The sequence below is a fragment of the Colletotrichum jinshuiense genome, chromosome 1, assembly GCF_051148585.1.
Source record: "Colletotrichum jinshuiense chromosome 1, complete sequence".
In the NCBI taxonomy this organism is placed as follows: Eukaryota; Fungi; Ascomycota; class Sordariomycetes; order Glomerellales; family Glomerellaceae; genus Colletotrichum; species Colletotrichum jinshuiense.
In genome coordinates this window covers 770,651-797,838 of record NC_139302.1, presented here as the reverse complement: position 1 = coordinate 797,838, position 27,188 = coordinate 770,651, and the positions used below count along the sequence as shown (strand labels likewise).

General features: G+C 57.2%; 6 protein-coding genes across 6 annotated transcripts; 3 read left to right on the top strand and 3 right to left on the bottom strand.

Annotated features, from left to right (window-relative positions):
• Positions 1 to 27: 27 nt before the first annotated feature.
• On the bottom strand, positions 28 to 2,698 carry EsH8_I_000215 (transcription factor domain-containing protein; the record flags this gene model as incomplete). Its single annotated transcript, XM_083267628.1, has 6 exons — positions 28 to 826; positions 884 to 1,221; positions 1,278 to 1,601; positions 1,656 to 2,292; positions 2,349 to 2,449; positions 2,501 to 2,698. The coding sequence occupies 6 exons, from the start codon at positions 2,696 to 2,698 to the stop codon at positions 28 to 30; spliced, it is 2,397 nt and encodes a 798-aa protein (XP_083118066.1).
• Positions 2,699 to 3,564: 866 nt separating this feature from the next.
• On the top strand, positions 3,565 to 5,523 carry EsH8_I_000214 (amidase signature domain-containing protein; the record flags this gene model as incomplete). Its single annotated transcript, XM_083267627.1, has 5 exons — positions 3,565 to 3,828; positions 3,878 to 3,978; positions 4,029 to 4,275; positions 4,328 to 5,008; positions 5,062 to 5,523. The coding sequence occupies 5 exons, from the start codon at positions 3,565 to 3,567 to the stop codon at positions 5,521 to 5,523; spliced, it is 1,755 nt and encodes a 584-aa protein (XP_083118065.1).
• A 794-nt stretch (positions 5,524 to 6,317) lies between these two features.
• EsH8_I_000213 (uncharacterized protein) lies at positions 6,318 to 10,407 on the top strand (the record flags this gene model as incomplete). Its single annotated transcript, XM_083267626.1, has 5 exons — positions 6,318 to 6,573; positions 6,630 to 6,731; positions 6,785 to 7,593; positions 7,647 to 7,810; positions 8,397 to 10,407. 5 exons carry the CDS (start codon positions 6,318 to 6,320, stop codon positions 10,405 to 10,407), a joined length of 3,342 nt encoding a protein of 1,113 aa, XP_083118064.1.
• A 204-nt stretch (positions 10,408 to 10,611) lies between these two features.
• EsH8_I_000212 (uncharacterized protein) lies at positions 10,612 to 12,582 on the bottom strand (the record flags this gene model as incomplete). The annotated part of the gene is made up of 5 exons (XM_083267625.1): positions 10,612 to 11,189; positions 11,262 to 11,977; positions 12,046 to 12,189; positions 12,243 to 12,341; positions 12,428 to 12,582. 5 exons carry the CDS (start codon positions 12,580 to 12,582, stop codon positions 10,612 to 10,614), a joined length of 1,692 nt encoding a protein of 563 aa, XP_083118063.1.
• A 3,154-nt stretch (positions 12,583 to 15,736) lies between these two features.
• On the bottom strand, positions 15,737 to 16,400 carry EsH8_I_000211 (uncharacterized protein; the record flags this gene model as incomplete). The annotated part of the gene is made up of 3 exons (XM_083267624.1): positions 15,737 to 15,941; positions 16,010 to 16,227; positions 16,290 to 16,400. 3 exons carry the CDS (start codon positions 16,398 to 16,400, stop codon positions 15,737 to 15,739), a joined length of 534 nt encoding a protein of 177 aa, XP_083118062.1.
• A 4,714-nt stretch (positions 16,401 to 21,114) lies between these two features.
• EsH8_I_000210 (uncharacterized protein) lies at positions 21,115 to 22,239 on the top strand (the record flags this gene model as incomplete). The annotated part of the gene is made up of 1 exon (XM_083267623.1): positions 21,115 to 22,239. One exon carries the CDS (start codon positions 21,115 to 21,117, stop codon positions 22,237 to 22,239), a length of 1,125 nt encoding a protein of 374 aa, XP_083118061.1.
• Between the last annotated feature and the right edge of the window lie 4,949 nt (positions 22,240 to 27,188).

Genomic DNA, 27,188 nt, shown 5'->3' with positions numbered 1-27,188 from the left:
TTGGCTCCACTCCTGAAGCCAATGCTCTCAGCGCAGCCCTTCCAATCCTCCAAAATCCCAATCAGACTCCATCATGTCCGGGATTCCCCCCTGTGGCAGATTTTGGGGCAGTCCAACTTCGCGTTGCTCTTGGTGAAATTCACCCCATATGCCAACCTGCCCTGCTGGCTCGCCGGCCCCGAACCTTGGGGCTTCGCTCCCGCCGGGCGCGAGGTCGCTCTGCACCATCTCGTTGAACATCCTCCAACCCTGCCAGCCCCCGGGTGCCTCCTCGTCGACCTCCATGAACGCCTCCCTCACCGCGTCCGAGACGGCGTGGCTCGCGGCCGTCTTCTCCTCGACCCCGCCCCGCTGCCGGCCCACCCCGCCTTCGGAGGACGCCCCTGGGGCCGTAGGGGACCCGACCGGCTCCGCCTTCAGGTCCACGCTCAGCGGTTTCGGGACAGAGCCGGACGCCGACGAAGGGTCGACGATGGTCTTGAACAGGCTGCCGGAGACGGCGTCGAAGATGTCGCGGTACTTGACGGCGCCGGGCCACTTCTCCCCGAAGATGGTGAGGGACTGCGAGCAGGCCCGGGTGGACTCGAGCGCGTCGTACGAGAAGAGCGAGCGGTCCCTCCACAGGCAGTACACGAGCGTCAGGCCGGCGATGAAGCACGAGTGGAGCGCCATCATCGTGTAGCTTAGAGTCTTTTGCTGGTTCAGGCGCTTGTACGCCGTGCAGACGCAGGCGGCGGAGCGGGCGGTGGTGACGAACCTCGTGTCAGACGTGTCCAGAGTCGGGAGAAGGACGGTGTAGAGCGACAGCACCGATTTATGGTATTGTCTGGGGTTTCTTCGTCAGCATTCCGCGCCTGTTTCTCATTGTGTCGGGTGCACTCACAGGTTGAAGAAGTCTCTTGAATCGTAGTATGCGCTTTCCGGGTCGTACATCCAGGTGATTGTTCTGGCATCTTTTGGCGGATGCGGGATGGTTCTCGCCCACTCGTCGAGCTCGTCTCGGATGGCGGCCATTTTGGAGTCCAGCTTGGCTCTCTCGTCCGGGGACCCCGCAAAGACGTCCTTGTCGACCCGGTAGACACGCCGGTGGATTCGCGATTGTATCCGGCGGAGCTTGATGATGTGGATAAACGGCTCCATGTTCGACCAGGGATCCTCTGGGGCAACCGGCGGGGCCCCGAGGGCGGTCAGGTCCCAGAACTCGATGCTGTCGCTCGGCAGCTAGGCTTCAAGTCAGCTCCATGATCTCCCAACGCCGGTGTCCTCCGGGGGTATACCTCGACATTGATGTCTCTGTCGGCAATCGCAAACGTCCGGCCGAGCACAACGCTGGTCATTCGGTCCAAGCAGTAGCATGACCAAAAGGACCTTTTCCGGATCTCAAGGTCTCTCGGGCTGTGGGATGCCGAAATGCTTGTCTGTTTCCTATGGAGACCGAGCTCTATGCAGAGGGTCACCGCATATCGCACCTGCGACCAGGCGCCGGCGCCGTAAGGACTCCTCGTCCCATGAACTGCCAGCAGCAGGAGAAACTGAACGGTGGCAATGTTGTGCTGCTCAAGTATGTAGTCCATCGGCTCAATGGCCGCCATGAGGTGTTGCTGGGTGTGTCAGTTATGGATATCCAGCACGTTTCTTGTGTGACTGGATCTCACCTGAGGATCTACATCGCACGGCTTCTTCATCAACTGCAAGAATCTTGCCGAAATAGCATAGACTAAATGCATGATGCTTCTCTGTTGGATGGAAAGTTCGCCCTGGTTGTACTGCTTCTCAAAGAGTACCGTGTATAACTTGCGGTCTAAGATGGGCCACCGCGTATGAAGTCGATCGAAGAACACATCAAACAGCATTTTTGCCTGTGAAGGGTAGGGGAATTCTGACATTGGCTCATCGGAATGCGAAGATACTGAAGGGGCCGTTCGGGGCAGCGTGGGGCGCAACACGTCGGGATGCGTCGCTGCCAAGGCTTCGCTGACGGCCCGTCCGCCGGCTCCGTGAAAGATTGAAGACTGGATCATGCGGGCAATGGTTGCGCCGGAGCTGGAGCCGAGGTAAAAGGGCTCGGGCGCCGTGTCCGTCGTCCCGGACGCGCAGAGTGACAGGTAGGCCACTCCGTCGACCAGCGAGGACGGCTCGTCTTCGGAGTAGGAGTCTCGCGATTCTCGGCGGGAAACACTCGTCGCCGGCACCGGTGGGCTCGTGACGGAAGACGTCGCAAAGTGGTCTTCGGCGTAGTCCGGCATCCTTGCTTCCAGGAACGCGATCCTCTCCTCCAAGGCACTGATGTACCTTGCCACTCTGTCAGAATAAAGCATACTACTTAATACTAAGGCTAATTCACTTACAACGACTTCCCTCCGGGATACTGCGGCCTCAGCGTCCGCTCATAGACACATGCAGAGTTGGCCTTTTCGCATGAATTGCAGCTTGGATGAGCGCCATCGCACTGCCATTGTTAGTTGTCGGGGCCCCAAGCGAGTCTCTCAGGTACGCGTACCCGTTGCTTTCTCCGCTTGCAACGCTTGCAAGCCAAGGCCACTCGCGATTTACGGGGCGGCGGTGGACCACGGCCTCCGGCCGGCGGGACAGTGCGGGGGCTCACGGGGCTCTCCGGATGGAATGCCGCGGTGGAGGCGTTCGCCTTGTTCAGAGTTGACTCATCAAACATGTTCTCGATCCGAGATTGCGCAATCATTGGTACAATAGCGCAGCTGGATCAGGACTTTCGTCAGTAGACGACGGGGAGGTGAAGCAGGAAGAATCGCAGCCGATCGAGACCCTGGGGGGAGAGACACCGGCAAGGATCCTCCGAGACCTCGCTCCGCCGGTGACCTGCATGGGGGGAGGAGAACATGTGGCTGTGGATGTTGAAGGATTCGTTCCCCAAACCCCACAGATAGCAAATCGGCCCTTAGCCAGGACCCAGAACAACGGGTTCGTGCAGCGTCGGTGGCTCGAAGTGGCTCAGCGCCCTTTGCCAACCCGTGCCATCTACCGATAGCTCTGCGTCAACGGGCACGGCTTCATTGGTTCGAATCTTTGCCCTAGCCCGGGAAATTGAAGCGTATTGGTCCTACCGGCCCCCAAACAACCATCTTCATTTCGACCTCGTTGGACATACGCTACTACGTCAATGTCGGTAGTTTCTTACCGATGGGCTAGCCGCTGCCGAGTTGGGATATTCGGATGTCCATCGCAGATAAGACCAACGACCGGACGTTGCGTTATCTCAGTGGAGCACCGAGACCAGACCCCGGCCATCCCCCCGGCCAGCATCATTGCGCCAAGCACCGCTCCGCATTGCCATGACATTCTTATCTTCTCGTCGTGCAGCTCTCCCACCACGCGTGGCAACGCGGTCACATCGGTTGGAAAGACGCCGATGAGCAGGGACAACATGGTTGCAGGGGAGCCGCATTGGGAGGACAGGTTTTGATATCAACGATGACGACCAACTCAAAGGGTTGAAGAAGGCGTTTCTCGCCAGCTTGCGTCTGATTGTCTTTGTGAAAGGTTTCGCTCGGCTCTGGTAACATTGATTCACCAAGGCACGACAGAAACATGGCGCGCATTCGCATACCCACCAAGACCGAGATTTCGGCTCCGTTCCAGTCCAAGGCAGCCTTCCAGGAATGGATCAAGGCCCCTCAAGCGCCTGAAGGGCACTCCCAGATTGGCGATTCGAGATGGTCCAACAAGGATCTGGAGCCGACGCCGCCAGAACAGAGAACATGGACGTGGTACAACTTGCCGTTGTACTGGTTCTCCAACATGTTTGGAACTACCGGATGGAATGTTGCGGCTTCGCTAGTAGCCGTGGGATTGGTACGTCTGCCGAGAAGGATCTCCATGAGTGGTGTACTGACGACAGCAGACATGGCAGCAAGCCTTCATCTCGTGCATCCTCGGCGCACTGATTTCGGCCGTCATCGTCACCGGCATGGCTAGACCCGGCGTCATGTACCATCTCGGATAGTGAGTTGAACGTGGTAACTCTGCAAGCCAGCCGCTAACCGCAACCTTAGCCCGGTTCTCGCGCGGTCGGTGATGGGAATGTACGGATCGTACTTCTTCGTCTTCATCCGAGCCGTCGTGTGCATCATATGGTACGGCATCCAGACGTACTACGCTGCGAACCTGTTGTCCGTATGCTTTCGCTGTGTCTTTGGCGGAAGCTGGCATAGCTGGGCCAACGCGCTCCCCGCCGGCGCCGACGTTACCTCCAAGCAGCTGCTGTCGTTCTTCGTCATCTGGTTGGCAGAGTTCCCCTTTGTAAGCATACCCGTATTCCGCGACGCAGGCCTTGCGCTGACATCTGCTCCAGACCTGGGTGCACCCAGCCCATATCCACTACATCTTCACCGTCAAGGGCATCATCATGCCGTTTGCCTGCTTCGGGCTCTTTGGCTGGTGCATGGCGCACGGAACGGGCATCTCCAACATTAACGCTGCATCAGCCGCTGGAGCAGCAGCTGCCGCAAAGACGCCGCTGGGATGGGCGGTGATGAGCGGAGTCAATGTCATCATGGGATCGCTCTCGCCCATGCTGGTCAACCAGCCCGACCTCGCCCGATATTGCAAGGAACCCAGAGACGCGGGCTGGCTTCAGGGAGCCTGCGTCTTCTTCGCCAAAATCCTCGTCTTCTTCCTCGGGCTCGCGTCGACTACGTCCATGCAGGGCGAGTGGGGGAAGGCGTACTGGAATCTCTGGGACCTGCTAGACGCCATTCTCGACCACTACTGGACCCCTGCTGGCCGTGCGGGCGTCTTCTTCGTCTCGTTCAGCTTCATCCTGAGCGCCTTCGCGACCAACTTTGGCGCCAACTCGATCCCTTTTGGCGCAGATATGACGGGCCTGTTTCCAAAGTACTTGACCATCCGTCGGGGGCAGATCTTGTGCGCCATTCTTGGCATCGCTGTGGTTCCCTGGAAGCTGATTGCCAATGCCACCGCGTTCATCTCGTTCCTCGGGAGCTACAACATTTTCATGGCTCCTCTCTGTGCCGTAAGTCCCCGGCGCCACCACAGCGCGGTCTTCGGTTGGCTAACTTGTCGCAGATTATCATCTTTGACTACATCGTGGCTCGTAAGGGCAACATTCATGTGCCGTCGTTATACGACGGCTCTAAGGGCGGCCTGTACTGGTTCAAGTCTGGTGTCAACTGGGCCGGCGTGTTTGCCTGGATCGGAGGCACGGTAATGGGCTTGCCGGGTCTTGTCGGGCAGTACCAGCCTAAAATCGTCAGCCAGGCCGCCAAGAACATGTACATGATGGGCTGGGTCTTGACATTCGTCACATCGGCCGTCATATACGTCGTCCTCATCACGATTTTCAAGGTCAAGGTGTATCCTCCGGGCTTCGAGCAAACACCGAAGGAGTACGAGTGGATGGCAAAGGAGGGTCGCGATGGGTTTTTCGAGGGCGAGAGGGAAGGCGAGATCTATGCACCACCGTCTCCCCAGGTTGCGGATGGCGAAGAGTTTCACTTGGGTGAAAAGACGCAGAAGATGCAAGCCTGAGGATTGTCCTGTAATGTAATTAGAGAATGAGAGACTGGCCCGGTTTCGGGTCGTGGTATAATCAATGAGACCTTTTCCAGTTGTGGTCTTGAAGCTTCAGACTTATTCCAGGCTGCTTGATCGTGAAATATGTTTTCATTCTCAAGCCTATTGAATCCACCCTGCTTAGATCATGGATGGGCCGTTGCCGCTTGTTGTCGCCATCCAGTGCCGCTGTGGTAGCATCGAGAACATCCCCCGCGGGCGCCAACAAAGTCAATCCGTTGCGTAATTCTGTGGGTCCCTTCGGCTTATCATTCCTTCTAGGCCGGCGTCCTACTAGATCGGACAATTTCCTTTCGGTGCAAAGTTCCCGACGTCTCGCAGTCGCAGGCGTCGGCCTCGAGCGATTGCGGGGAAGCCAACGAAGTGGCGGGTCTGAAGCCGACGATAACGGCGGCCTGCGGGGTCGCGATGTCAGGGATGGCCCCTCCGGCGATCGTTGGAGGCGCCGGAATCGCCTCTTGAAATAGCCGAATGCGCCTTGCCGAAACCCTCGCAGGCCATTGCGCGTGTTTCTGTGATATTGTCTTCACCACCACCGATTTGCAGTTGAATTGTCAGCGTTGCACCAACGGCCTGAAGCGTTCTGAGATTAACCTTGCTGCCGTACCCCGCCTTCTTTGACTCAACCAGTCTTTGTCTCTCTGTCAAGCAACCCATAAAGGGTTTGTAGCTTTGCAACCAAGCTGAAGCTCTCATCGTCGCAGGGAAGAAATCCTTCATTTTTCCAACGGGCCTCGAAACCGCCAAACATGGCAACCGAACCGTACAGGCTGACGGCGACCCAAGTGTCGGCCAAGATTCGGGCCGGCGAACTGACCGTCGAGGAATATGCGCGGTCGCTGCTTTCTCACATTGAGAAACGAGACCCCGTGGTCAAGGCGTGGGAGTACCTGAACCCCGAGCAGGTGATTGAGCAGGCGAAGCAGCTTGATGCCGTCCCGCCAGAAAAGCGTGGCCCTCTGCACGGCGTCGCCATCGCCGTCAAAGATGTCATCTACACCAAAGGTAGGCGGTCTGCTTGACGTGCGACTCCCAGCTCGCGTTCTCTAATACCGTCGCAGACATGCCGACACAGCACGGCTCGCCGATATACGCGAACGACGCGCCGCAGGTCGACGCCGGCTCCATCATTGTCCTGCGGCAGGCCGGTGCCTTGCTTCTCGGTAAGCCGGTGCCGCCGCGTCGGACGCTTCCATGTTTCTAACCTCTCCGCTAGGCAAGACAACGACGACCGAGTTCGCGGCCACAGTCAAGGGCCCAAAGACCGTGAACCCGCACAGCGCAAGCACAGGCACAACACGGACGCCCGGCGGCTCTTCGTCCGGCTCGGGCGCCGCTGTCGCCGACTTCCAGGCCCCGATCGGCCTGGGCACCCAGACCGGCGGCAGCACCATCCGCCCCGGGTCGTTCAACGGCATCTACGCCCTGAAGCCGACGTGGAACTCCATCAGCCGAGAGGGCCAGAAGATTTACTCCCTCATCCTGGACACGCTTGGCTTCTTCGCCCGCAGCGTCGAGGACCTGCAGCTGATGGCCGACATCTTCGACCTGAAGGACGACGAGGCGCCGAACGACGCCTTCGCCGTCAAGGGCGCCAAGTTCGCCCTCCTGAAGACCGTGGTGTGGCCGCAGGCCGGGCCAGGCACACAGGCGGCCATCGCGAAGGCGGCCGAGCTGCTCAAGGCGCACGGCGCCGAGATCGAGGAGATCGAGATGGCGCCCGAGCTGGACGACTTGCCCAAGTGGCACGGCACCGTGCTGCACAGCGACGGCAGGCCGGCCTTCCTGCCGGACTACCGGGCGGCCAAGGACCAGCTGAACGAGTTCCTGGTCTCGCACGTCGAGAACTCGAACAAGATCACGCGCGCGGAGCAGCTCGAGGCCTTCGACAACATCGCCATCGCGCGCCCCAAGGTCGACAAGATGCTGAGCGGGTACGACGCCGTGCTGGTGCCCAGCGTCGTCGACGAGGCACCCGAGGGCATCGAGAGCACGGGAAGTGCCGCCTTCAACGGCCTCTGGACGGTAAGTCGGCGGCTCGGAGGCGCGAAAAGCATGTTTGCTGACAAAGTCTGCAGGCGCTCCATGTTCCCGTGGTCAACATCCCGGGCTTCAAGGGCCCCAACGGAATGCCCGTTGGCGTCTCGCTGGTTGCTCCCCGATATCGCGACCGCCATCTGCTCACCGTCTCCAAGGCGGTTGGCGACATTTTCGAGGTCGAGGGTGGGTGGAAGTCGGAACTGTAAGTGAGCATTTGGTAGGAGATGATTTCTCGGATTGGAATGTGTAAATATGTAGCATGGCGGGTTGTCTTGATATTCTTAATAGCAACCTAAGATCGCTAAGAATAGCTTCTCGTTGAGGTCAAAGAACCATGAGGCGTGTCCGCATGCCCCCATGCTACTCGTAGGTTTGCAATGGGACGAACGTTTAGCTCTTGATACTCAGGGCTCATGTCATAAACATTAGTGCTACAGACGCCATTTCAGTGCATTCAAATTGTGATATTGTGCAGAAAGAATGCCGGAGGGAGATAAACAAAGGAGCCAACCGGAGTTGAGAGTTGGAGAGGTGAACTTAAGAACCGGCTACATATCAGAGGAAGAGATGAACAGGGGTATTTCGCTCCCAGCCACAATCTTTTTATTACTCCTTTCGGTGCCCGCCTATATTTCTCCGCATCGACCGATCTGTTGTAACGCTGTTGCCTGATTGGGCAACTACGCATTTACATAACTTCATCTTCATCCGAGATAGGACAACAACACACTGCATTGCATCATTGTTCTACGACTACCCACCTGTGATTCTCGAATACTCGAATACAGCACGGCGTTTCTACACATCGACACCATGTCGGCCTCGAATGTCGGCCCGGACAGCCCTCCGCTGCCCCTCGTCATCAAGTCCAAAAAGTCGTCCTTCCGCAGCCTCTTCGCCCGCAAGCCGCCCCCGTCCGACGCCCGAGTCCCGTACACGCCCCTCAAAGACGACGAAATCCGCCTCGTCAACCTCCACCCGGGACCGCCCTCGTCCCCTGTGACGCTCACTACCGAGATCGTCCCGCTGCGCTCGGCAGACTACACGGCCCTCTCGTACGTCTGGGGCGACGCCTCCGACACGGTCGCCGTCCACGTCGACAACCACATCTTCCACGCCACCAGGAACCTCCACTCGGCCCTCCGGCACATCCGCCTGTCCCTCGACTCCCCCTCCGACGTGGCGCCCCTCTGGATCGACGCCGTGTCCATCAACCAGGCGGACCTCGCCGAGCGCAGCAGCCAGGTCGCCCGCATGCGCGACATCTACACCTCGGCGGACCTCGTCCTGACCTGGCTCGGCCCGGACCTGGGCCCGGGGCTCGCCTACCTCCGCGAGCTCGGCGACCACGCCCTCCCGCGCGGCCCGCCTCAGGGCCACCAGGCGGCGGCGCCGAAGCTCCTGCCGCACCACGTCAAGAACCGCTACGCCGAGATCCGCGAGACCGTCAGGGTCTTCCAGTCCGGCTACTGGAGCCGCGTCTGGACCATGCAGGAGTACACGGCGCCAACGCCCCTCGGGCTGTTCCTCTCCGGCACCGTATGGATCGACCGCAGCGCGTTCCTGCCCGCGACGATGCTCTACATCCAGGCCCTGGGCGCTCTGAGGGATGGCTTGCGCAGGAAAGGCGCGGACGCGTCCTTCGTCGACGCCACGCTCTGGCGCGTGCGCAAGGTCGTCCACGACCACAAGATGAGCTACTCCCGCGCCGCGGCGGCGAAACAAGCCACCCAGCCCTCCTCCTCCTCAGATTCCCACTCGGACGAGGCGGGACGGGAGGAGACAGCCAGCCAACGGCAAGGAGACGACTCCGGGGGCAAAGACGAGAAGGCAATCATGTCCCGCCGCTTCAACCTCGTCTCCCTCCTGCTCTTCTTCCGCGAACTCCAGGCAACCGACCCCCGGGACCGCATCTACGCGCCGCTGAACCTCGCGGACCCGCCGGGGCCCGCCGCCCGAGGGCAGCCGCCCCTGCCCGTGGACTACACGCTCACGGTCCGCCAGCTCTACACGGCGGTCGCGGAGCGCCTGCTGGGCGACGAAGGGTACTGGCCCTTCAGCGTCCTCGAGATCTGCCGCCACGGCGTCTCGCCTGACCTGCCGTCATGGGTCCCCGACTGGCGCGTCCTCCCGAGGAAGGTGCTCTCGCGGGACGGGACGACGGGCGCGCAGGTTGTCTGCGCGAGCCGCGGGCTTCCCCAGGCAGGCGACGGGAGGGCGTGGAGGGTCCTGGGAGGGGACGGGCTGCAGGTCAGCGGCGTCCGGGTCGACGTCGTGGCCGAGCTGTGGGTGGCGTTCGACTCGGGCGACGTGCCGCGGACCAAGAGGTACCCGAGCTACAAGCTGAAGAGGCCCCGTGAGAAGTACGCGGCGGCGGACGGGACCGTGGCGGACGCCTTTCGCGCGCTGGCGGGGATCGAATCGGAGACCGGCACCGCGGGGCCCGGAAAAGGGTTGATGCAGCAGCCTCGGCAGGACGGGGACAACGACGAGGAGGTCGACATGTTCAGCCAGGCGGAGTGGCAGCGCAACCAGGGCATGATCTCGCGTCTCAACCGCCGCCGCCTGGCACGCACGGGGCGCGGGTTCGCCGGTCTCGTGCCGGCCGAGGCCGTCGAGGGTGACGGCGTCTGGCTCATCCCCGGCGCCAACATGTTCTACATCCTGCGGCCCGCCGCCGCTGAGGGCGCGGGCCACGTCCTCGTCGGCGAGGCGTACCTCCAGGGGCTCATGCACGGGGAAGCCGTCCGGGTTCTGGGGGGCGACGTCGAAAAGCAAAGTATCATTACACTCGTTTAGGGTATAACATCTATCAAGACTAAGAGTAAGGAGGGAACCGACCCGACCATTTCCCAAAAAAAAGAACTTTTCCTCCCATTTCCGCATTATAGTAGCGCCGCGGGCACAAGGAAAAAATTTAACAGCATAACAGCACCACGGCGCGCCCGTATTTTCTTCATCAAGGCATATATATACTCGAAACGCGCGGCTCCGGGAGTGGACTTAGGCCCACTTGCCGAGCACGCTCATGATGATCATGCCGGTAACGAGGCCGAGGCCGGCGAGGAAGGTGACGATGGGGCCGGTGCGCAGGAGCTCGGCGTCGCCGTGCATCCAATCCTCGGCCCACATCTCGACAACGCCGACCCAAACAAGGATGCCAGCGGACAGGGCATCGAGGGTGCCAATGGCGATGATGGTGTCGCGGTCGTTTCCGTTGAACTGCTGCAGGACGCCGATGCCGATGGCCATGCCGATGGGGGTGACGAGGGCGAAGGGGGTGGCAATGAGCAGCTTCTTGACGAGGGAGAAGGAGGGCGCCTTGAGGGAGTTGAGGCTATCGGGGGCGGACGAGGTCTGCTCGACCTCGGTGGGCGCCTTGCGGGAGTTGAGGGCTGACGAGGTCTGCTCGACTTCGGTGGGCGCGGCGGGGCGCTCGGCCATCTCCGTCGGCGTCAGCTGGCCCAGCTCGGCGATACGGGTTCCCAGGGCGATTCCCTCGAACATCTGGTGGAACAGGATGACGACGAAGAGGGTGAGGAAGAAGGTGTCGCCGGCCACGACGAGGGTGATGCCGATGACTGTTTGGGTTCTTCGTCAGCAACGCCGTATCACAGAAATTGGCACGCAAGAGAGAAAGGGGGGATGCTTACGGATGGAGTGGAAGATGATGCCGCACTCGAGAACCAGGACGCTGACGGTCTCGGGGGATAGAAGGGTCGCGGCGCTGGGGTTGGCGGCCATCTTGGCCATGACCATGCGCTTTCCGACGTACTCGACCAGGAAGGACAGGAAGATGCCGGCCATGACGATGGCGGACGTCGTCCCCTCGTAGCCCAGCTCGCCCAGGCACTCGTTGCCGAACATGAGCTGGGCATGGGTGTACAGGTGGACGAAGGCGGTGGAGATGATGATGCCGGTGCCGAACTGCTTGAGGATGAGGAAGATGGTGTGCGTCTTGGCGGGCATCCACTTGATCATGACGATGGGGAAGTAGACGCCAAAGGCGCTGGTGACGAGGATGACGAAGATGAGGCCGATGCGCAGGGGGATGTTGTAGTCGCGCGTGACCTTGTCGCAGCTGACGCTGCTGCTGCCGCTCTCGCTCTCGCCCGCGCCAACGCAGTGCTCGACGCCGGCGTGGAAGTGGCAGTTCTCGCCCTGGGGCTCCTCGCTATCGGTGCCGTCGGTGTCGGATGACTCCTCCGCCCCCTCGGCGACGATCTCGACGTCGTCGCCGTTGGGAGCAAGGCAGTAGGTGTCGGAGCCGTGGGCGTGGCAGCCGGTGAAGGCGGTAGGGATGGCCGATGCCGCCGTGTTGGTGGGCGTGGTCATGACTTGGTACTCGGAAGTACCCCACATGCAGAAGCTGAGATGGGCATGTCAGCGGGTGGGTTTCTCGGTCTGTGAGACAAAACAAGACAAAACAACACTTACACGGTGGTTCCATGAAGATGGCAGTCGGAAACTGCGGTGGGAGCGCCGGTGACAGCGGCGGCGGTGGTAGTAGCGGCGGTAGCGGTGGCTGCGACGGCGCCGGCCGGCACGACCTCAACCTCGCCATCGGCGAAGAAGCAGTATCTAGCATAAAGAATGAGACAAATGATCGACAATGCAACGGCAAGGAAGCTTACAGTTCTGTGGCGTGCTTGTGGCATCCCGTGTAAGAGCTGGGCAGCGTGCCGGTAGGCGTAGCCACGACTCTGAACTCTGTGGTCCCGGCCTTGCAAATCCTGGAATATATATGAGTTTGCTGTTCGATGGTGATGGTGCATGTATCTTTGGGGGAAACGGGATGGTGCGACGGGTAGGCACTCACTGGGTGGACGAAGAGACGGCACACTCGGAGATGGCTGTGGGATCAGACCCGGCAGAGGCCGCGGTGGTGCTGGCAGCCGTCTGACGTGCGACGAGGGAGGCGGATGCGCCGCTCAGGAGAGCCGCGAAGGCGGCAGCGGCCGTGAACCTGGCCATGATATCGGACTAGGGCGTCGTCTGTGCTGAGCTGAGGTGACAGGGCTTAGCTGCGCTAGGTGGCTCGCGAAGCTGGATGCTGCTGTACAGAAGTTCTCGGATTGTGCTTATCAAACGGTTCTCAGCCGGTTGCTTTATGGGAGAGAGCCCAGGAGAGAATGGCCGGGGTGAAGAGAAACGGTTCCGGCGAGGTGGTGAGAGTGCGAACCTTGAGAGAAGGCAAGCCGGGTGACAAGTCGAATTCGCCGAGCCGGCTGGGTTACCGAACGAGGGGACGGAGAGACGTATTGGGATGGGATGGGATGGAGGACAGGGGCAGGCGTAGGAGGGGAGAGTGAGAAGTCGCAGTGCGGCGGGAGGACTTCTCAAGAGGGAAGAGATGGCAGGGAGGAGAGGGCAAAGGATTGGATAAGTGGTGTTGAAGGTTTGTAAAAGAAAAGATGGACATGGACGGGTGCGGCGAAAAAGAGCGATGAGCGGCGGGTGAGATCCCTGCCACGAAAAAAATAAGCCATAGTCAGTTTTGCGCGCATATGGATGGTACCGTATGGCATGGCATCTACAGAGAGCTCCGTATTGTTTCTCATTAGTGTATGGTTTCCCCCTACCGCGGCGCCCCGTTGCCTCTCTCTGCCATGCCCTGGGGGGTGGATTGATCGTTTTTTCCCCTTCTTCTTCTTCTTCTTCTTCTTCCAGTTGCTCCCATGTCCGATATCCTTTCCTTTTACGCAACGCAAGTAGTAGTGTCTCCGAGATATGCTTGCTAGGGTCCTTTGTACGTCTCCACGGCTGAGCTTGTCTCGTCGTCTTGGCCGACGGCGGCGGCAGCTGACCCTGTTCTCTTGCGCGACATGTATGCCCGACAGACAGCGCGCCAATGACAGGCGAGCCGATTCTGGGCCCCATTGGCAGTTCAGCCCACTCTCGCAGGATGACCCATGGCGGCCAGAGCAGTGTGCGAGGACGGCCAGCGCACGGGAGGCGTGGGAGAGGACCTCATGCGTGGAAACGTGGGAGGAAACGCCAGGATGATGCGCATTGCGGGTGTGTGGGCGTGTGGGAGGAGAACGAAAGGCGGGACAGACGCAGAAGGACGACGAGGACGACGAAGACGACGGGGGGAGAAGAAGAGAGCGCCAAACCCAAAAAAGAATAAAAAATAGATTAAAAAAAAGCATAACACGACGCGGACCATTTGCCAAGGCTGAGAGACCCGTTGCCAAGGCTGAGCACCCGGATGGCCCTCCCAGGGTCGCGGGAACGGACCAAGGCAGGAAGTCCCCATGTGCTCCTGCCTGCCGACCAGCCCAAAGGGAAAAGGGAAGGAAGGGAAGGGGCAAGCGACTACCCCGATCCACACGCCTTCCTTTGCAGCGGTAGCGTCAGCCACATGCACGTCAGGTAGGAACCTTGATGGCCTCTTGTTCTGACCGCACCGCACCGCAGCCGCAACCGCACCGCAGCCGCAACCGCACCGCAACTGCCTTCTGTGTGTCTTTCTCTCTCTCTCTCTCAGTCTCAGTCTCAGTCTCAATCTCACTCTCACTCTTCACTCGTGCTCTTACTCTCACTCTCATTCTTACACTGCTTACAATGCCTGCTCTTACACTACATTCTCTCACCGCACACATCTACACATCCACACTTCCATACATTTACACACATCAAACCCACTCGTTTACACACACTCACACTATCTCTCTCTACGATGCACCCAATCACTCCCTCATCCATCCACCAACCCACTCACCCATCTCGCTAACCCCAAACCTTCTTTCCCCCCCCCCCCCCCCTCAAACACCTTGATGGCTCGCAAGTGGCTACGCCTGCACGCCAAGCCTCTATAAATCGCAGTAGTCGTCCATCGTTGCGGGATATCCAATATTGAGTGGGCAAATTCTCGCACCAGTCTCGTCCATTTTCTCCAGCTCGCCTCAGCTCACCGTTGCCAAACAACCAACCGCCAAGACCTCGGGCGCGCCCACCGGGCCCGATGCCAGAAACCTCGTGGGATCGCCGACGCCTGGCACTTTGTTTGTCGCGGCTCTTTTGCGTGCTAGTAATCCTCAGCTGCCCAACCAACGTACACCGTTCGAAGCCGGCGAAAATTCCCGCGTGACCGCCTGTTAGGCCTCGTCTGACTGAGCGCTGACCGATGGAGCGAGTGAGACATTATGGCCCCTCCCCCACGCGTGCAGCAGCACCAGCGCCACCATTATGCATCGAAGAAAACTTCAACACGGTCATACTGGAGTTTTGGGGGAGATGAAGGCCCCCCCCCTTACCTTCTGCAGCGGCCGAACTACTGCCTGTCAAACATCCTGTCCCTGGTGGACGTGCTGCCAGGTTGTGAGCCACACCGAGGGAACTGGTCGAGACATGCACACACACCTTGATAACCCGGGATCACTTTCATCACCTTGGATCCAGGCACGCCTGCAAAAAGATCGCCGGGAGGCGTTCCCCGCCTGCGCAGCGAGCCCGTTGACCAGCGGCTAGACATGTATGAGCGGTTCGCTCGCATGGGTTACATTTGTTTGACTTTCCGTGCTCCCTAGTTAAACCGATCTGTCGGGTCGCTCTCTGCGTCTGTGCTTCTGTCCATGGCGTTGATATATGCGTAATGTCAGGGTTGTCACATGGGGAGATTGGATGAACAAGAAACAAGAAACAACAAACAAACTGCGGAACATCAACAACTCCATGTTGAAATCTTCCGAACCCCAAATCCAAAGGCATTCGGTTTCTCGACCTCAACCCAAAGTGATTTTGCTGTTTCTTACGCATAGCGAGATGGTTATGCTCACGAGATCAGTCAAAAAATTAAGGTAATGTGAATGGCATGTGAATTTTTGGTCTTCTATGCTACAATTATTACCCCCCCTCCGTCTGCGGAGCGGGAAAAGAAGAGAGGCGCAAACGCCGTGCGGCGGCAACAGAATCAAAACGGTTTATCCCCCGATTTTTTGAAATCCCGATTTTGCCATGCCAAAAATAGTACGAAAAAGGGTGAAGAGAATAATAAGAAAAACCCGATAAAGTCCCTCCCAAGTCATGTCCATGAATCAGAATCCGCGTGTTCTTTTTTTCCCCCGTCATAAGATAGATACATTTGCTCTCGACGCTCACCGCGTCAAATCACACCGCGAGTGGCTTAGAGGGCCATCAGGGCGGCGGCGATGGCGGCGACGCCGAAGCCGGCGCGGGCAGCACCGGCGGGGACAGCGCTGGTCGTGGGCTGGGTGCTGTTGCTGGCGGCGGCGGAGGAAGCGGCGGCGGAGGTGGTGGTGGCAGCGGCGTTGGTGGTGGAGGCGGTTCCGGCCTCGGTCGAGGCGGCGGACGCGGGACCCTCGCAGTGCCTTTTGTTCCCATGTCAGAATATACTTTCATCACACTTCGCAGGAGCGGCAGATGGACAGGAACGTACCAGTGGTCACCGTGGGGGAGGCAGCCGATGCTCTCTGTGGGCGAGGGGGCGAGGCTGGCGGTGCCGGCAGAGTGGTCGTGGTCGTCCTCGTCGTGGTCGTGGTCCTCGGTGGCGGTGGTGGTGGCGGCCACGGCGGTGGTCAAGGTGGTGCCGGCGGGCGCTGAAGTCACGGCAGAGCTGACGGCGGCGCCCGTCTCTCTGGGGCCCTCGCAGTGCCACTTACTCGGATGTCAGTCTCCTGGTTCAACGCTCAAGGGGGTTGGTTTGGAAATTCACGCACGTGGTCTCCATGGGGCTCACAGCCGATAGAAGCAGTGGGAGAAGGGGCGAGGGTCTGGGCGAGGGTGGCAGAGGTGAATCCGAGGATGGCGAGGATCTGAGCGGCCTTCATATTGGCGGTTTTTGGGTGAGTTCGTGTAAAGACTGAGAATCTCGGAATAGCTTCGGGTATAGCGAGAGTAGCAAGTATCGAACACTAACGATTGTGTATGAGCTTCGGGGTGAGAGTGAAGGAGGGGGAGGGGGAAAAGGCTCTATGTAGAGGTAGGTGAGAGAGGACTTATATGCGCGATTGGACGCTACAGTGAGTATCAACCGCCAAGGCAACGGCTTAAACCCCGGGACGGGAAAGCACACACAAAAAGCTCACCCTAGCATGGCTTGGCAAGAGGGAATACAATTACGAAAATTGATTGCCCGATTCATGGGGGTTGGGTGTTTGGCCCCAATCCAGCTCGAGTTGCCAAGACTCTAAACAGGTCGACTTCAGAGACAGACATCCAAACGTGCTCACCCCTCCCCTCCTGTTCCCTCCTCGCCCTCCACTTGGCAGACGCAAAAGTGCCCCGTTTGCCACGGATCGTAGATCAAGGATAAGCACTTCAAGGGTTCCCTCGGTTTCCCCCGCGAGCCTGTTTCTTGGTGGTTGGGCTCCGTGCGTTCCACCATATCCCATCATGCCCTACCCATGTCCGTGCCGGGTTGCCCAGGCGCGCGAGGCGGGCCGCGCCATCAAGGTCCTCAGACCTCACCTCGCCTCACCTCACCCTCTGCACCACGCCGCAAAATTTCACCTTGCCCGATTCATAGACACACATCAAGCACGCCCCCCAAGACGCATGCACACATGCATGACGAGAAAGGCCGGATGCCACACCGAGTGGACGACCCCATCAGCGGAGAAATTTCCCGCGCCAAATGCATTATTAACTGGCACCCGACTGGCTAGTCCAGCATAGGAGCTTTTGCCTTTCTCGCTCTCCGGTCGTTGGACGCTCGTCCCATATAAAATACTACCGATCCCACACCCCTCCTGTTTCCCGTATCCTTGGAACTTGTGTATCATTGCCAAGACGCCAGAAGGAGCCTCGATTTGCCATGTGAATCCTTCAGCCGTCGCCGCCGGCGACACCTTGCCTCGATGCCTCGGTCAACCTCTCCCGATTCGAACGTTGAGCGGCTAAATCCCAGACGATGTCATAAACCTCAAGGTTCTCGCAATCAAACTCGAGTTTTAGCGAGCCAAACGACCTCTTGAAAAAGTCTTCGCAAAGGATGAGAATCCTCAGCAAACAATGAGTTGCTGTGTCGGGCCCTAGGGCCAACAACAGCTGGAGGGCCCAGCCCCTCTCTGGGAGAGCACATTACAACACCATGAAGGTTCTCTGCTTGAAACTGCATTGAAGGTTTTTCTCGGGCTAGTCGAAACGTTTGGCCGGCCCATTCATTATGGGGCAAATATCCTGTCTCAAGATACTGGAGAGACGATCCCAATGTTCACTTGTCCAGTGGCTTGACTCATTTCTACGTTCTAGCTTGCAACAACTCGTTTACGGATCTCTAGAAGATCCCGAAAAATGGACGTGTTAACAGAGGTCCTGTCAATATACTGCGTCTTCTATTTGCATTGAGTCTCCCTTTCCACTCGTTTTTGTCTCCGTTGTGTAACCTTATGCTAAACTCCGCCAACCATAGCGTCCGCCCCCAAATTTTAATGCTCTATCACTGCCAGCAACTTATTACTCGAACATCGCAGGGGGCCATGGGTTGTCAGGTGTTGGCCTAAAGGCATGGCCCCTTTCGATCAACATATCTTCTATGCTCTCCCTGCTGACGATGGCCATGCCATCATGTGCGTATCTCTCGTCTAGAATCCGTTCTATCTTATCGTCTGAAAACTGGAATCGTGATTGCCTAAAGCTCTGTGATACTCTTTCGATTATGCGCTGGTTGTCCCCCTCGTCCTTCAACCGATAGAACATATTGATACCACCGTGGCTGCAAAACGTGGTCTTGCTGCATGACCGAATGGCCAATATTTCTAAGCTCAAGCTGTCGATCTCATTTTCTTGTATCGCCGGAAATTGTGGCAAGAGCTTAGACGTGCCTGGGGATCGTCCTACTAAGTTGATGAACAGTGCGACAGCTAGAGAGAACGAAATCTCCATGTAAATGTCAAAATGCGCATCGCGGTTTGTCGAATCGCAAGGATCCAAGATATTTGGCACCAACCTGAAATGGGTTTCGGAAGCATTCTTATCCTCTGTCCATTCCAGGGTCACCAGAAAACGATAGCCCAGTCGCGGTCTTTGCTCGGCTATTGCCCGCAGAAGTTCGAGTTGGTCGGCGGGCCCAAGCTGCGACAATCTCATAGTATACGGACTCCCAAACCCGAGAATGTAAAGTACTGGTTGCGCTACTACGAGCCCTGTTCGTGTTGATAGATACGAGTTCATGAGAAATCGATCTGACTCATCGCTCCATCTCGGTTGCTGCTGGAGCAACCACAACACAGTATTGAATCGTCTTCGAATAATTCTTTTGTTGTATATCTGAAGTCGGAGATCACGGATTCCATTGTATGAATGTGTCAATAGAAACGACAGATACCGTCGGGACAGTTTTCCGCTGTCCAAATGGTTCTGGATTCTGTCCGAGACACACTCGATAGCTCCTAGTCCTGACATGTAACCCAGGAAGTCCCTCATGGATATAAAGTAGTCGTTGGGACGCTTTACCGCAATCCTCCTCCGGATTGAATTGTAAGCCATTTCGAACATGTCCCAAATCGAACCAAGTTTTGGCGAAGACAGTTTTCCCATCTCAATGAGACTTTGTGTGACTTCAACTAAGAATTGAAGCCGTGGCAGCCTTCGGAGTGACGCCAATTCTGCCATATCGAAGTTTGGGTTTGGCTCCCAAAGGCTTGCATCGGCCTCCAGCTTAAGACTCGCCGATGCTGATATTATCAATAAGTTTGCCCTTTCATTGAATGTCGATGTGTCGCGGCTTCTTATCTCCTGCCCCTGTGGTGTGTTTTCCAAAAAATCCAACGCAGACCTGTGTATATAGCGAATGGTTTGATTCCGTGTGACTTCTATCAAGCCGGCACAACGGACCTCGAGCTGAACTGCCAATGCCTTTTTTCTCCCTTCCAAATGGTGAAGAAATGTGGATGTTGGGTTTCTGATGAGGTCCATGGTAATATCAGGCTGCGTTGCGAGGGTCACGGAAAGCATGCTCATCTGATCTGTCAACGTCTTTTCGTCTAAGTCAACCAGGCTTGGCATAGGACACGTGATGGAACACGTGACCGCGGTGTATATAGACAGATACACGCCAGAACCCATGGGGGGGGGTTCAACCTTGAAGATATCACTTTGCTCATACCTAGCTTTCACTTTGCTGCTTGTGTTGTTTGGTCCTTTCTGCTCTGTTTGCCTGATTTACGTTGGCCCTCTATTCGCGACATCTCACGATCCCTCCGGGATCGATCCCGTCCCCACGACAGTCTTACCCCTTCTAGCAGATCCGGAACGGCTGCCAGAAAGACTGTGACAAGTGGTAGCACAACCTCTTACGACACCAGGAATTTTCTTTTCGTGACCAGTCACGAGAAGGACCCTAATTCCAACCGACCTCGACATACATATCCCATGTTCATCACACCAGGGCACATCAAAGAGTGCCGCAGGTTTACAGCCTGGCGACGGGCGAATCCACGAGATCCGCGCGTACAGGAACTTGATCAATTTTTCCTTGAGGACGCCCAACGACTGTGTACACTAGATTGGGACTCAGCCTCTCGACCAATATACACAGAGGAAGAGTGGGAGAACGGATTCCAACTCCCAGCAGGATACAACAGCGACTCATGGGCAGCAACGTCAACAATACGTGCGGTGATCAGACTCGTACGAGCAGCGCGGAAAGATCCTCTTCTCAACGCGCAACTTCACGAACACGCACCACTGCCAGCCCTCAGTCGCACAAACTCGCAGACCTCCCACGCAGAAGAACAGACAACACCCCCAGGACCGCAACAGACACGGGAACCACTCCCACCCCGAAAACCGCCCCCTATTCCACCGGACGAAGTGGCCACGGTAATCCCGATGACTGCGCTCCAGAACCCCCAGTCGGAGGCATCCTCCTCGAAAGGAAAGGAACCCGTGAGACCCCCTCGAACGAGTCAAGGAGATCACGCTGTCCCCACAGCCCAACCTCCCGATTCATCTGAGGGATATCACAAACAACCGCTTCAACAGCAAGGGCCTTATAACACACCCCCAGGACTACTCCCAGGACTTCCAGGGCAATATCCGATGACAACCCAGGCCCAATGGGAACACAAGCCATACCCTCAGCAAGGTTTTCAGCAACCCCCACTAGGTCCACATCAATACCAGGGACAAGCCTATGTGCCAAACATGGCACACCAGAATTTCAACCCTCCACCCGGGATGTATCCCAACATCTACAGGCAATATCCCCCAGCACAACCCCCTATACCCAACAGCACACCGCCACTCCAGCACCAAGCGGGACCAGCCAGTATACCTTCAGATGGGACAGTCAGGCAAAATCCACCGCCATATCCGACGGCGCCCACACAGGCACAACAAAACACCCCGCCCCACTCCCAGCAATACACAGGTCACACGCCGTACAACCCGCAATACCAGGGGATAAACACATACCCCACAGCCATTCCAAACCAGCAAGCCAACCAGGACATGGCGATCCACTCTTTTGTCCGAGCACTCACAGAAGCCCTGAGAACGACCCCAGCTCTGAGGACATCAACCACGCCCCACCAACCACATATGATGGTAAACCCGGCCATTGGTTACTTCCACCCGGATGCTGACACAAGACGACACAGAACTAACCCCATATTTACCGACAATGGGGTGACAGTACACCGAGAAGTCGAAACTTGGACACAAGGTGTTAACCCATACACGGCAGACCTAGGCGAGGCCTACCAGCTATGCAGCAACATACACCTCTATCTCCGAGGTGCTGCCCGCAACTGGTGGGACTTCCAGCTGCTAGACTCAGAGAAGAACAACCTGAGGGCTAAAGGATGGGCTGCAATTCGGGAACGAATCCGACTTCGGTTTGGACCTTCGCTAGCAGACGCAGAAAAGTGGTTCCAGGAACATCACTTCACAATGGCTATGATACACAGTGACAGGGACCTACGGTCATTTGCTCAGGACTGTTTCAAATACGCAAGGGCATGGGGAGACTTACAGCCACGTCAGTGGTTAACCCGGTTCTACCGAAACCTCGCCCCCATATTCCGACAATTCCTCCATGAGCCAACGGCAACAGACACCATTGACTCCTTCCTCACGCTGGCAGAGGAACGCCGGAAGGCTATCCGGGAAGCCCACTTGGCGGCCCCCACCAGATCCGCGTTCGTCAGCACGGAGGAAAGTGAAGATCACCACACCACGACTTCTTCAGAGGAAGCGTACTGGGGCGCTAGACAAGACCAGGACCGGCGCGCCGGAAGCTACCCCCGTAGCGGGGATCGACCACGTGAAAGGTGGAACGACAACCGTAACGCTGAACGGCAACCAAACGGAGTCAAAACGCAGCGGATACGGGATGATAACGCTGGATACCGCACCCAACACGGAAACGTAGGGACGGAACGGCGACCCCAGGACAACCGGTATGACAAACCACAGCGACGGTACCAGCCATGGCAGGACAGACGCCCGTTCCACCAGAACGACCGGGGCAATGGCCGCAGATACGCGTCATACCGCCGAAGGAATGGGTACGACATGGATCGCGCCCAGGTCGTGTGGGAAGACGATGAGGACCGAGACGAACGCATTGATGAACTCGTTGACGAAGGCTACACACTCGATATGATAGGGGGAGATCCCGAGAACGACGACGAGCATAACCTAGTAGATCCAACTGTCAATTAGACGGACAAACCAAAAACTGATGCCCAACGAAACAAACCCACACCACAACCGGGGATATCAGCACCAGACGACATACCTCTATGGACTGACATAGAGGATTACCTGCGAGGCGCGGAGGGAGACACTGAAGCCACATTGGCTACAGACAGCACTCACATCCCACCCGAGATCACTCTCGGAAACTCCGCCAACTTCACAATCTCAGAAGGACAGATTCTTGAAGCCCCGGTGCGACCCGACCCCAAGAGGCAACGCCGCCGACGAACACATCTCCGAATTAACGCGCGGGCGGACCCTGACGGCGAAGACCACTCTGTCTGTATTGATACAGGAGCATCCACGATTCTCGCAGACAGGCAGTGGGTGTCCCGATTCGCCAAAAAAGCTTGGATCCGTCCGACAGAGCCACGAGCGATAAAAGCAGTCAACTCCTCGTTTGAAGTCAACGAGGTGGCCACGTTCGACTTCTACCTCCCAGGGATCATCCGCGATACCAACGTGATGGCTCACATCACAATCACCGCCGGATTGGTTGATGGCCTAGGAGCTAAACTTCTCCTTGGGACACCATTCTGCGACGACCACGGCGTCGTAGTGGACTTCAACAAGAAGTTAGTCACACTCCGCTCGGCCCAGGGGATAAACATACCAGCAACCATTGAGTCCCGCTTCCCAGTGACCCGCAGAGTCACAGCCGCAGCGAACTTGACAATACCGGCAGGGGCAGTCCACTTGGTCCCAGTGGACTTCATCCCACTCCCCGCAAAGGAAGCAACCGATGGTACACCTGCCGCATATACGTTCCACGCCACCCACGAGTTCCTTCTCGAAGCAATAGTGGACCATCACACACCACGGCGTATGCCTATTTTCAACACCTCAGGCCGGCCAATACACGTACGCCAGGGCGTAAAGCTGGGAAGATTGGTCCCATACAGCGGGAAAGAGGTGGCCCAGCTGATTGATGAAGATGATCTGGACGAGATAGCTGCCATGGAATGCGTGAACTTCACGGATATACCCGAGAACATCATGACTGCCATCCACCAGCCGGAGCAGCCAACAGATCGACCACCGGCATATCGGGAGCCACCGTCATACGGCATATCAAAGCCACGCACGTACCCAACGAAGAAAAGCAAGCTGGGCGTGGAAATATGCGCTGACGACGAGGATTTCGCCCTACAGCTCCTGAAGTTAATCGACCAGAACGACATATACAAGGATCGCGGGATAATTCCCATGCCGGATGAGGATAGGATGCGCATCAACTTACTAGACGGATGGCAGAACCAGAAGCAGAACATCAAGCCATTCCCACTTGGCCTGGAAGACCGGAGATTCCTCGATGAGGACATGGACAAACGCCATGCAGCCGGGAAAGCCGGGTGGATGATGCAGCCAGCGGCAATCGCCTGTCCCCTGTTCATCGTGTGGAAATTCAAGGAGGACGGGACCAAACACAAGGGCCGGGTAGTCAGTGACATGCGCCCCCTCAATAGGTGGGCAATCCCAGACGTATACCCACTCCCTGACCAGGAGGATATTATGGGAGCACTGCGCGGAAAGAAACGAATCTCGATGTTCGATGCATCTGGGTTCTTCCACCAACTTGGCGTGTACTCAAAACACAGGGACAGGATGGTAATAATAAGTCCCAGGGGACTTGAGTACTCCAACGTGGTCCTGATGGGATTTAAGAACGCTCCAGCTTATGCCCAGCGGTTCATGGATAGACTGTTCCATAAACACCGCCACTTTGTCAAGGCATATATCGACGATATCGTGATCTTCAGCGACTCCGAGGAGCAACACCTTCAGCACCTGGAGGTAGTCCTGCGAATATTGGATGAGAACCGGATCCATATTGGCGCTTCAAAATCGTTTATTGGGTTCCCATCCGTGCAATTGCTTGGATACGTCGTGGATGGAGATGGAATCCGGAAAACAGATGACCGTATAGCTGCATTCCGGAAACTGGAGTTCCCGCGAAATCTCAAGGCACTCGAGATGTATCTCGGAATGTCAGGGTGGTTACGCCACGGGATACCCTAGCATGACGTGATAACTGCGCCACTTCAGCAACGGAAAACCAACATGCAGGCACAGATGCAGGAGAAAGGCGACTTACCCAAGGAACTATCCCGAGCGACGCGGGCAGCTCGCTTCGCTAAGGCCAAGTTTGAGCCAACAGAATCAGAGCTTGAGGCATGGCGGGCCCTGCAGAACCAACTTTGCGACCAAACCGTGAGACATCACCACGACCCTGAGAAACCCCTCTTTTTCAAAGTCGACGCTTGTCTTAATGGGTTCGGCCTTATGGTGTTCCAGCTGGATGAGGAATGGGATGGCGCAAAGATCCCTGGCAGGGATATCGCGCAGAAACACGTTAGACCCATACTTTTCCTGTCACGGACCACCACAACAGCGGAAAAACGTTTCGGCGCCACTGAGGCAGAGGTGGCGGCTGTGGTCTGGGCTGTAAAGAAACTCAGGAAATTAGTCCAGTCAAACAGAAACGAGGTGAACATCCTTACCGACCATGCGGCGACGGTCGGGATTGTCACCCATACCTCGTTGAGGACCATGGACCTCAATAAGGCAAACCTTAAACTGGCAAATGCAGCGAACTACCTCTCGCAGTTCAGGCTGAAAATCTTCCATGTCCCGGGAAAGCTTAACGTGGTCCCAGACGCGCTGAGCAGACTGGCCACGACGCGCCCGGACATCTCGGCTAGGTTCCCACACCAGGATGAACTGGCAGATATCAATGACGAAGACGACGTGGATGAACCCGAGACAGCACACCTAGCCACCACAGCAGGCATGCCATCAGGAACGGTGACTGCAACGTTCACCCATATTCCGGAAGAACTCACACGTAAGATTGTAACAGGATACCAAGGTGACAAACGGCTACGCAACCTGCGCGCCATAGTCCAAAAGATGGAAGCAAGTAACATCCCCTACATCTCCCCGCAGGAAGCAAGGAAGTTAGCGGAACAGCCGAGACGCAAAAAACCGAGATCGCATAGGAGAGTGAAACCATACATGATTGACGAGAAGGGACGCCTATACCACCTCGCATCTGACGGGACGCGCGAACTCTGTGTGCCCAAGAGCGTGGCAGTAGACGTGCTCGCTCTCGCGCATGACGCGAAATTCCACCTAGGAACAGACAGGATGTTAGCTGAACTCCGGGGCATTCACTTCAAAAACAAGAAACGTGCCGTCAAACGGTATATCGCACACTGCCCAACGTGCCAGGAAAATCGAACGGATCGCACGAAGCCAGTGGGTTCGCTCCAGCCTATCGTCACACCCGGCATCCCATATCACACCATCACAATCGACTTCATCACGGACATGCCAGAGACCTCCTCAACGGCCTCGTTCTGGATGGTTCCCGGCCATGAGGCGTACGATAGCCTGTGCACTGTAACATGTAAGTTTAGCAAGAAGATCTTATTGATTCCAGGAAACACAAAGTACAAGGCCCGGGACTGGGCACAGGTACTGATCCGGGTACTTCTCTTCTGCGACTGGGGACTTCCCAAGGAAATCATTAGCGACCGAGACCCAAAGTTCGTATCGGCCGTATGGGGGGGGATATTCCACGCCCTCCGCACCAAGTTACTCGTGGCCACAGCCTACCACCCGCAGACAGACGGGCAGAGCGAGCGAACGAACCAAACGGTCGAAATCGCGATCCGATACCACACTTTCACCGACCCGGAAATACCGTGGACTGAGATCCTCCCGTCACTTCAACACACGATCAACAACGCGCTATCAGTCACTCTGGGATGCTCCCCTAATGAGTTGACGCTGGGATTCCGCCCACGAACTGTGATAGACGTTGTTAGTGAAGCGGATACGCCGACAGAGTCTCTGGACGTACTACGGAACACATACCAGAAAGAAGCGTTGGCGCTTATAGACGCAGCCGGGCTTATTCGCAAGGAACGATATGACGAGCGCCACCAACAGGTGGACTTCGATGTGGGAGACAAGGTGTACATCCGCCTCGGCCACGGGTACTCTCTCCCAGGCAAGCCGAAACACAAGTGGTCCCCACAGAGAGCAGGGCCATTCCAAGTGATCCGAAAAGCAGGACCGCTCGCCTGTAAGCTCAACATCCCCAGCCACTGGCGAGTTCACCCGGTGATATCTGTGGCCCAGCTATGGAAGGCACCACAGGGGGAGGATCCCTTTAATCGCGAGGTATCTCCCCCGGAGCCAGTCAAGGTGGACGGCGCACTAGAATATGAAGTCGAAAGGATTGTCAAGAGAAGGATCAGGTGGCGACGCGGCAAACACCCAGCGCCCGAGTATCTCGTGCGATGGCGGGGATATTCGGCAGCGGTGGATACCTGGGAACCTCGTGAGAACTTCAACGCCAAAGCAATGGAGGAGGTAGATGAGTACGATACCGCGAATCCCATCGACTGGGCAGTGGAATTCCGTAAGAAAGGCAAACCACAGTCGGCCTTGGACAACTTCCTGGCGGCAACGAAGCGAGAAGCCAGACAACAGCCTGGACAATAGAACCAGGCATAAAGAGATTGTTCGCGGCCGGATCGCGAACCACCACCTTTCAACAAGGTCAGCTTCCCTTTCACTTCAAACAATCCCTTCAACAGGAACAAAGCTGAGGGATTATTCTTACCAACAACAACGCGAACAACGCGATATTTCCAGCCAGGCGGGGGTAATACGGCGGGCGATAAAATAAACAGTAGATCGCTGCGCCAGCCGTACTTGCCTACTCTATCCTTACTCAAACTCCGCTTGGATTCACAGCTCCTGCCGTAGTTACGTAGATTCACCGCTCCTGCCGCAACTGCCCACATTCACTGCCCCTTCCGATATTAGCCCAGCACGGTTATTTATCCCCACCCACAACCACCACAACAACTTTCCTTTCTACAACCAACCTCCAGCAGCAG